The following is a 10,594-nucleotide window of genomic DNA, read 5'->3' on the forward strand; positions in this document are numbered from 1 at the left end:
AGAWCAGTTTGAGGAACCTTCTTTATCTTTGTCCATCCATTCTCTTCGGTTTGTCAGGTYGCAGGGGCAGCAGGTTGAGCAGGGGGACCCAGACATCTCCTTTCACAGCCACTTTATSTAAATCATTTCGACCATGTATCTGTGATCTTTTTCCTTCAGTCACTACCCAAAGTTCATGGCCGTAGGGGAGGGTAACGTACACCGACCGGTAAACAGAGAGTTCCACCTTACAGCTCAGYTCCCTCTTCACCATAATGGACCGGTACAAACTCTATCCCCATTCAGAAACCATCACGGCGGAGTGTTGGACTTTATTTTATTTAATACCACCGAAAAATCCTTGTGTGTGCTACATATTTTAGGAGTTGCTTCAAACAAGTAAAAAGCTTATTTACAGGTAGACAGTTCAACATATACGTGTGTAGCTCTACACTTTGTGAATCCTGAAACTGTATTTTTTATGATCAGCAACACGCTTATTTAGCGAAACATTAGAAAACAGAATAAATTTAGAAAAAATAAAAACATGCATAGACAAAGATTACGGCGACAAACACTGATCTTTGGGCAGCTGTTGAAAGCAGCTGACATGATCTAAATGTTCAACAGGTGTGTGAACATTTACCACTGACATGTGTTTAAATATGTTTCAGCATTCAAAAGGGGACAAGCATACTAATCTAGCAAATTACAATAAGAATAATGTACATCATTAAGCAAAGATTAAATAATAATTGCACCATGATCTTGTGTGATAGGATGAGAAAAAAAAATAGCTGTCAAAAAGAAGCATAGTTTCCCCTTTACTGGTATGACACAGATGTTTTCAGGAAGAAGAAAAAGTCTTTTCAGATGTACAGCACATTAGGGCCTTCTGCGTCTAAAAAACAAATAAAGATGAAGTAAGCAAACTCAAATGCAAACTTGATTTACAGAGCAAACATGCAGAATATTTTAGCTTACTTTTGATATCCATTGCTTGAACTCGATCCTGGCTGTGGAGCCTAAACAAAAGTAAAGTAAAAAATATATACTTTTCTTATATTATTAATAATAAATTCTTAGTTAATGAATTATTATGTTTTGCAAGACTTACCATGTTTTCTACATCTTCTATTTGATCTGGTCCCTCTTGAGACCCTGATCGCCTTTTACGGCTATAAAAAAAAAGTGATTTGTTTATTAGACAGAGCAGAATTCAATTATCATTTTCATAAAAGTCAACACAAATTAAGAGAAAATGTATTTGTTTACATTTACCTCTATTAAAAGTAAGAATTTGTACAAAAAAATTACAAACTTCTAGTTTTAAGATTTAAAAACTACAGTATAAAAAAACTGAATAACAAAATATTAAAAGTAGAAATTTCCAAGAAAATATTCAAACACAAAACTGGATTTTCTGATTAAGGTTTTGTATTATGTCTCAAGTTTTTAAACTCAAGAATTCATTTTTAGTAAAAAATTTAAAAGCAGCTGGAGAGGTTTCTGTTTTTATCTGAGTAAAATTCAGCTAATTTTTATTTACCCACCCTGCTGTCTTTGGGTCAAAATGACCCCCAAGACCTAAGTTTAAAAGCTGAGGCCTCTGAGGTCCTGTTGACCCAAAGGCAGCATGTCAGACTTACAAGGATCAACATGAGTCAGATGATTGAGGTCTGAGTTATTTATGTCTTTTATTTTTGGTGCATTATCAAGGGTTGAAATGTTTGAAGAAAATTTATCATTTTAGTTTCAGAAATATTTAAATTTCTATTCTCTCCATTTATTTAAAAAATACAGCGACAGCATCATTAGAAGGTACTTTATTAAAATAGCATCTCCTCACAATTCTGCTGCTTATTAACGAACGTAAAAAAAAATAACCCTGTTGCATTTTCGCCATTGCTGAATGTAGTAAGCAACTCTTCAGTGACGTGCACGAATAGAGTTAATGCACAAYGTAAATGTATGGAGATATTAATGTGCTTCTATTGTGAAAATCCTGGAGGAAGTAGTTTTGTATCGGGGTGTGGTTGACTGCTGCATGGAGGCTGAGTCGTCCTATTAGGTTTCATAAAATAATACAAAATGATGGACTCAATAATAATCTTTGCTCAACTCTCCTCCCTCACGACTRTACCAAAATGTGACTACTGTCTACAACAAGGCACAGAAGAAGACATGTTGAGGAGGGAAACAGCAACACACAGAAAAAAAAGTCAATGAATACCGGTAGTTTTTTGTGTTGCAGAAAGAGAGTAACTTCAGCTGACCGTGGTTTACTGGTCAATAAGCAGAATCTGTACATTTTATAATCAGCAGAGCTGTTATGAAAAGAAAAATACCATCAAATACGGTGATAGCAGTACACTTGTTGAAAATMCCATGATATAAATTTTGGGTCATACCGCCCAGCACTAATGCTGCTACACAAATGTTAAAACAAATAACTAGTAACAGCTTTACGTCACATTATTGTCATTATTTTTATATAATACTCTACCAACATGTGAGCACAGAAACTTATATTTAAGAAAGTTTTGTACCTTGGTGCTGTTGGACACTCTTGTCTTAGTGTCTCAATGTCAGTAAACTGCACAGCTTGTCCTCCACCTCTGGTCCTAAAAACATCTCCCTGCGGAAAATTAAAAAATAAAAATAAAATAAAAAATAAACTTAATTTGATTTAACAACTTTCCACYAATGACTAAAACACATCCCAAAAATGAAAACTGATTTTGATCAGATTGTTTGATTGAATGAAGACAATAAAGTCAATCACAAACACATAATAATCAGACATCTTAGTTTTACCTTGATTAGTTTGGTCTCGATCTCCCCGTCAGAGGCAAGCTCTTGGTGTCTAAGCACGTATCTGTGACATTTAGACAGAGCTTTCTCGTTGGGGGTGGACACTTTGATTGCATTGGGTACGATTGGCTGCATTACAGTGTCTAGATCCAAATTAGAAGAGGGTTTGTGGTCTACCCATTTCTCCCCACCCGCAGAGTGCGAGCGCCTGTGCCTCGGGTGAACCGGAGGAACCGTCTGGTGATCCCAAAGTGAGAAACAGAAATTAGGAAGTTATTCACACGTGGAACCATTTCAGGTTTGTCACGGTTAGTAGTGAGAAAAAGTTTCTTTGGGTGAAGATGAGGTGTTAGTTCGTAGTAAAGAAAAATGTATTACTGGAAGGCACTACTAGAAGGGATTTTAATAATACTCGATACTTGTTTGGGATATTTTTAACGTCTCCATGATTTGATCCTACACTTTAATTACATCCACAACAAGGCCTCCAAGCAATACAATATGTGTATTGGAAATTTCCCAACATAGTGAGAGATAGTTTGCATGCAAAGCAGAACAAATAGTAGCAAAGAAATGAATCTAAAAAAGTGTGAGACAAGAGTCAGCTGCATAGAACCACAAACTAGCAGTTATTMTGGTAATTAAAGAAATGATCAAACGTGGGTGTGACAGAAAATGACTAATTCAAGAAAATTATTAAGCATTTGTTTAATGACATTTTGATGATTTTGTTAGCTGCAAGTTTTGATTTTGACATTTCAAAATTCGGCTTATTTTTTTAAGAGGTCAACCAAAACATTTTGTGAGCTAGTGCCAAACTTCAGCCAATGGTCAACGTACAACACTAACCACTTGTTAGTCAATGTGTATTTTTAAGTGACAAAATTAAACAATGTCAATTCTTGGCAATAAATCATGTACCGTTGAAAAGCCAGTTAGTTTCTCTTTTAAATGGTGCCASATTTGTAAGGAACATGCATTTGTGGGATGAGCGGTAGAGCTGAGTGTGTGAGTTGCACACATGAAAAATTTGCCAAATCTTCTCTGCCAAACCACTTATTGTATATCTATGCACTGACACTTGTTTTGAGCATCTGTTGCCCCCAGGTGCTGCCAATCAGGTGCCCGCTTTAAGATTTATTGCCAAGAAGCATYGTTAATAATCTACCAAACACAAATTTGGGTGAGGGGGCCTATCCTTGGAAAGCTTGCTCTTGATCCAAGATGACGGCCATGTTCAGGACACAGACTAAAAGAAAGGACCCCTCAACCTTTCCTTGCTGGGACACTCAGAGATGTCTTTTTCTATTTTTATTTCTGAAATAAAAGCGTGTCCTGAGTCTTTTGACTCACCCTGTAGTTAAAGCAGGTTGATGTTCTTAAATACAATCTTCAAAATGTTCATTCTGCCAACTAACACATCAAGAAAAGGTTTACTTTAATTTTTTAACTCTATCTGTAGCAGACGTCTAAATCCCTGCACAAACTAAGGATCTTCACCCTGGGCCAAAGAAACCAACAGCAGAACTGCACTGAGTTGCATCCTTTTCCCATACCGCATTGATGAGTTTGTTTCTAGATATTTTGATTTTCATTTATACACTACCCTCACAGAAGGAACAATGGTGTTGCTGCTAAAATGTACTGTGCAGGCAAAGCATAAAAACTCAGTTCTTAGATGAAAGAAAAGATCAAGAAAATATTTGACAGTTCAAAGAAACAGAAAAAATAACGAATCTACATGGATGTTTCTACTTAAAGTATTCCTAAACAAGCACACATCTACTGACAGCGTTAAGGGTTGAAGATCTACACCAAGAGAAGGTCTACCTACAGGCTAGAAGTGAAGAGCCGAACGTTTTGAAGGATAATGTCTAACACTAACCCTTGTGCCTTCATCTCTGTTTAGATGATAGACAAGAGGTGTAGCAGGAGCCTCAGTGTCAGGGGCCCAGCGCTGGCCTTTCCTGCGACCCATGCTGCTGGTGCTGTGGCACGGGGCGGGAGTTCGGCTCGTGCACCGAGGAGTCCCGGGGTACCTAGACTGGCTGACTGAGTCTATGGGGAACTTCTGCTCCCACTCAGAGATACAAGAAGCTACTGAAGGATAGGATGAAGAGGAGGAGGGAGTGGAGGTAGAGCAATGGTCCTTAACTGCCCTAACATTGGCTCGGTTTTGGCTGAGAGGAGTTCGGCCAAAGTCCTGCAAAGTGATTATGGAAGGGGGAAAAGGTGAAGTGACTRCTAGGAGCTGCACAGAAAATTAAACAGTAAAACAAAACAACCGTGGTGAGCCCAGATTACGACAACAATGAGCAGCATGCAAAACATCCACATTAAACTGAATTAGAAGCATTATTTTAGAGCATGCTAATAAAACAAGCTGCTTAACTTACAGGAAGTGGAGTCGGGGAGGCAGAGCGTTTCTGGGGTGCGTTACGATCTTTATCTCTGGAGGGTCTCTCAGGTTTGGGTGGTGGTTCGGTTGGACGGCCGCCACCAGCACTGTTCTCCGTCACTATGGCTTTGAGCTGCTTCAGCTTTTCATCCTGCACCCACAGTTTGTTCTGCATTTCCAGCTGCTTGGCATTTACTCGCCTCTCCTGATTAAACAAACATACAAAAAAAATCTTAAAACAGGAAACTATAAAAATACATCCGTAAAAGTCAACAAAGTTTAATTTAATYTAAAAATAGCTTCCGATTAGGGCTGCACAATATAGTCCGTCCATCTGCTTTCTGCCGCTTATCCGGGATCGGGTCGCRAGGGCAGCAGCCTAAGCAGAGAGACCCAGACATCCGTCTCCCCAGCCACTTGGTCCAGCTCATCTGGGGGAATCCCAAGGTGTTCCCAGGGCAGCTGAGAAACACAGTCCCTCCAGCGTGTCCTGGGTCTTCCTCTGGGCCTCCTCACAGTGGCACGTGCCAGGAACACCTCACCAGAGAGGCGTCCAGGAGGCATCCTAACCAGATGCCCRAGCCACCTCAACTGGCTCCTCTCGACGTGGAGGAGCAGCGGCTCTACTGTGAGTCTCTCCTGGATGACTGAGCTCCTCACCCTATCTCTAAGGGAGAGCCCAGACACCCTGCAGAGGAAACTCATTTCGGCAGCTTGTATTCGCGAACTCGTTCTTTCGGTCACTACCCAAAGCTCGTGACCATAGATGAAGGTAGAAACGTAGACCGACCGTTAAATCAAGAGCTTTGCCTTCAGGCTCAGCTCTTGCTTCACCACGACAGACCGGTACAGCGCCCACATCACTGCAGACACAGCACCAATCCTCCAGTCAATCTCCTGCTCCATTCTTCCCTCATTCATGAACAAGACCCCGAAATACTTAAACTTATCCACTTGGGGCAAGACCGCCTCCCCGACCCAGATGAGGCATTCTACCCKTTTCCGGCTCAAGACCATGGTCTCGGATTTGGAGGCACCGATCCTCATCCCGGTCGCTTCACACTCGGCTGTGAACCGCTCCAGTGGGAGCTGGAGATCACGATCTGATGAAGCCAACAGGACCACATCATCCCAAAAAGCAGAGATGCGATCCTAAGGTCACCAAAACAGATCCCCTCAACACCTTGGCTGCGCCTAGAAATTCTGTCTATAAAAGTTATGAACAGAATTGGTGACAAGGGGCAACCTTGGCGGAGTCCAACTCTCACCAGAAACGAGTCCGACTTACCACCGGCAATGCAGACCAAGCTCTGGCAAAGGTCAAACAGGGACCCAACAGCCTGTATCAATGGGCCTGGTACCCCATACTCCCGGAGTACCCCCCACAGGAGTCCCCGAGGGACATGGTCGAATGCCTTCTCCAAATCCACAAAACACATGTAGAGTGGTTGGACAAACTCTCATGCACCCTCCAGGACCCTGCTGAGGGTGTAGAGYTGGTCCGCTGTTCCACAACCAGGACGAAAACCACACTGCTCTTCCTGAATCTGAGATTCAACTATCCGACGTACCCTCCTCTCCAGAACCCCCGAATAGACCTTACCAGGGAGGCTCAGAAGTGTGATCCCCACCTGCACAATATAATTATCGCAAATATATTGTCATCGCAATATCAGTGTGCGCACTATGTACATATCGCAAAGGACCGCTTGGAGTGCATTAATTGTTAATTATGTGTTTCAAGAGTTTTGAAGTTGAAGTTTTTTTCATGCTAATCCAATATTTAGCCAGTAGGTCAGAATCTCAGCAGCAAAACTCCACATCAAACACAAATGACTTTGCCAAAAAGGCTAAAAGTCACATTGAATCCGACATATGTATTAGAAAGTGAAGGCAAAAAGAAATATTGTACCCAATATTGTTATCACAAAATTTTCTAATATCGCACAGCCCTACTTTAGATGCTAAATTGTGCATTTCTAGATTCTAAATCCACAGTACGTTAAACTGACCAACTAGAAAACTGATGTCTAATTTCAGCTGATTTGGGTCATTCATTAGAAATATTATCATTTTATATCCTTTATTTACAGTTAGTCTCATTCAAAACACAATTCTTATTTTCAAGACAGACCTGTAAGAAAACAGAAATGAAACTAAAATAAAAACAACTRCTACTACTTAAAACAAAATAAACATCAACCAAACCACACTAAAATAATTTCAAACAAAAGCTACCCTAACTTTAAAAGTAACAAAAATAAAAAAAAGAAATCTCAGAAACAGGAGTGAGTGTTTATGGATGTGATCCTCAGTTCCAGTAAAATAATAATAAAATCGAATATTTAATTTGTGGAGAATGCTGCGTAGACTGTTGGTTTGTGTTTTGATAAAAACTACAAAAGAAAAAAAATCTATCTTAAAACTGGATTGTTAAGAAGTGAAATTGCACCACCGCCTGTTTGTTTCGTGCATACACACGTTAGTGTCTTTCCACTCAACCACATGTCATTTACTCAAAACATAGCTTATACACTGTCTGGCCAAAAAAAATACTAACTCAAAACAAATAAAATAAAAAATAAATGGTGACGTAAAAATATAAATGGATCTACTTACACACTCTTTCTCCCATTTCAGTTTGGTGTCTGTCACCACGCCCTGCATCCGCTGCTCCATGCGCCTCTTCTCTGATAACTCTTTCTGCAGCAGSTGCTCCCTGCCCTCCAGCTCCTGCTGAAGCAAGCGTTTGTCCTGTTCATACATCTCGGTTGTTTTCTGCAGGATGTCGATCTGAGAAAGACAGACGAAACGGGTAAAGAGGAATAAAACTGTCTTGGAAAAACAATTTGAATAAATAAAGTACAAATGGAGCAAAACCTTGTATTCCAGTGTCTTGGATTTCTTCTCTAATCGTTCAATCTCGGACTTCTGGTTGAGGATCACTTTGTCTTTCTCACTTAGTTTGTGCTGCTGGTCATGGAGGAAGGTCTCCTTCTCACCCAGTTGATTGTCAATCTGCTGAAGCATGGACTTCAGTGTATTTGCTGAGGAAAAAAAACTATGTAAATCACTTGGTTTGAAGCAGTTTTGACAAAAAAGTTTATAAAATCCGATAGGTGAATAAATCAAACAGGATGTTATCAGCAGAGGGGAAGAAAAAGTACCAGTTTGATTGACTTGTTTTGTTATCATCTGACGGATATGCTGTCGCCTTTCCAGGACCTCGATCAGACGTGGCAACGTTTGATCATCAGCGGGGTCCACCAGCTCACAGGGAGGCAGGGCTGGGAGGCTTTCAATCAGCTGGTTCAGCTCAGCTGGGTCGTCTACATGTGATAGGGAATAAACAATACAAATGCTTTGAAGGAATTTAGTTACCATGTACTTTTTATTCTTTTTCATTCTTGGTGGGGCGCTAAAAAAGGTTTAAACTGGTATAAAAGACCCTTCAGTGTTTTCTAGCAGTTTGACATTAATAGTGTTTACAGATTTGTTGCTACCTTCTGTCACTTTGTTACCAAAGCTGGATATAAGGAGAGAAAATGCTGTCTTGACCCAAACACAGAGAGAATAAACTTTTTAAAAGCAAAGCGCTCAGTTACTTCCTGTTTCAAAAAGGTGTGTTAAAACTTGACTTTGTAAATAATGGACTATGGTGTTATTTGTCTCTTGTCTTGCAATGCTCAGTATATCCTAGAGCTGCAGTAAAAGCTCTTGCATGATATGCTTGTTTGCCTTTAAATTGTTTTCAGCACATTATGCACAACTATAAATCCATAACTTCAAAACACAGTTTTCGAGATGCCCAAGACACGCGTATGACAAATCAGGAGCGTGATGAACAACACAGATTTAAAAAGTGATTATTTCACCTGCGGTACATGGACCTCCTCTCTCTTCCAGGCGCCGGGACAACTCATCTTTGAAAGCCTGGTTTCTCTGTCGTCGCCCTGCTGCGAGGCCGTAGATTGGCCGATCTACTGGCCGAGCAACCTCCACCTCCTGAGTCATTTCTGCAAAGCGCATCACCAGCTGCACCAAACACAAGTTTGTGCAAAAGAGGTTTTGGTGTTGTGGTTAGACTTCAGAGATTATAAATAATATCGAAAAAATTCAGGGAGCAACTTGACAGAGACATAAAAGAAAGGGACAAACTTGACTTTTAACATATAATGTGACTCCCTTATATTTTTAGCTTAAAAAGCATTTAACACGATCTAATCCTTGTGTATAATGTGACCCCTAATTTCATACAAACAGAATTTTTCGGCCTTTGCGGTGTCCCCTCTGGTGGTACAGCTGATTATTTGTAGGTGGAGGACACTCAGTGAAAGTAACAGCATGTCGCTGATAACGATTTGCTTGAAGTGTGGAAGCAAAACAAACAGCTTGGAGGAGCAGCTCGTCTGGTTCTATTGACCATGCAAATGTGCAACTAATGTCCAATAATTAAACATTTTTAAAAAGCAGTTTTTCCTCCGTAAACAACTCATCCAACAATAATTCAGTTATGGACAAGAAAATATTAAAATGTATTGTGGCACTACATTTGCAAAAAAAATCTGTTTTAGTTTACTCCTATGTATAATACAACCCAACTTTATGGAAGTTTTTTGGAGTCAAGTTTTTCTCACTGTACACGTAAATATACAGTAAATGATTCTGCAACACACACAAACAAAAGAATAGCCTACCACTGTTTCTTCATAATCCTCAGCCTTTGGGTTGACACACACAATCATCCTGACTTTTCCTTCTCCATCAAAGTAGTTTTTAAAAAGATGTGTCACTTTTGAGTCCCTGTATGGCACCATCTGGAACAAACAACAGATTTTTTCAGACAGTCCTGTTTGGACAAATGACTCTTTCAATAAATAAAGACTGTGTTTCGATCAGAGCACCAGAAAGGCTGAGTCAGCGATGGTTTGGTGATAAAATACCTTATTGGTTCCATACATCTGATTTTCACGCAGGGCCTCCATACATGTACGCAGAGTCATCAAAGACTGGTTAATATTACCTGCAAATGAAGCGGCGTTAGGGACAGTTAGTGCCAGAACTAAATGTAAATTATGAAGAAAAATAACTGGAAGAACTCGTTGAAAAATKCAGCTTAATGAATTAATGTATAAAACGGACCTGCTTCACGAAGACGGCTCCCTTCTGCTCTGGTTCTGTTGGTGCGTTCACTGCCCGCCAGATCCACCAGGCACAGCTGGCTCACATTCACCTGACTTTTATCCTGTTTAAAATGAAAAACAAAGAGTTTATGTAGAAAGTTCATTAAAACTGTTTTTTATTTACAGTGGGGAAAATAAATATTTAGTCAGTCACCAATTGTGCAAGTTCTCCCACTTAAAAAGATGTATATATCTATACTTATTTATAATATATATTATA

At 39.9% G+C, this 10,594-nt stretch overlaps 1 protein-coding gene across 1 annotated transcript in view; it reads right to left on the minus strand.

The window, feature by feature from the left end:
• Positions 1-299: 299 nt before the first annotated feature.
• Positions 300-10,594, minus strand: part of LOC106512967 (kinesin-like protein KIF23) — a gene marked incomplete in the record, with an annotated part of 16,416 nt that continues 6,121 nt past the window's right edge. The window contains 14 exon segments of the mRNA XM_014001549.1: positions 300-880; positions 964-1,004; positions 1,097-1,157; positions 2,529-2,617; positions 2,797-3,030; positions 4,679-4,996; positions 5,190-5,396; positions 7,811-7,984; positions 8,072-8,238; positions 8,359-8,520; positions 9,067-9,226; positions 9,889-10,008; positions 10,135-10,214; positions 10,334-10,436. Coding sequence (XP_013857003.1) covers positions 865-880; positions 964-1,004; positions 1,097-1,157; positions 2,529-2,617; positions 2,797-3,030; positions 4,679-4,996; positions 5,190-5,396; positions 7,811-7,984; positions 8,072-8,238; positions 8,359-8,520; positions 9,067-9,226; positions 9,889-10,008; positions 10,135-10,214; positions 10,334-10,436 — 1,932 coding nt within the window.

The sequence above is a fragment of the Austrofundulus limnaeus genome, unplaced genomic scaffold, assembly GCF_001266775.1.
Source record: "Austrofundulus limnaeus strain Quisiro unplaced genomic scaffold, Austrofundulus_limnaeus-1.0 Scaffold9, whole genome shotgun sequence".
Lineage (NCBI taxonomy): Eukaryota > Metazoa > Chordata > Actinopteri > Cyprinodontiformes > Rivulidae > Austrofundulus > Austrofundulus limnaeus.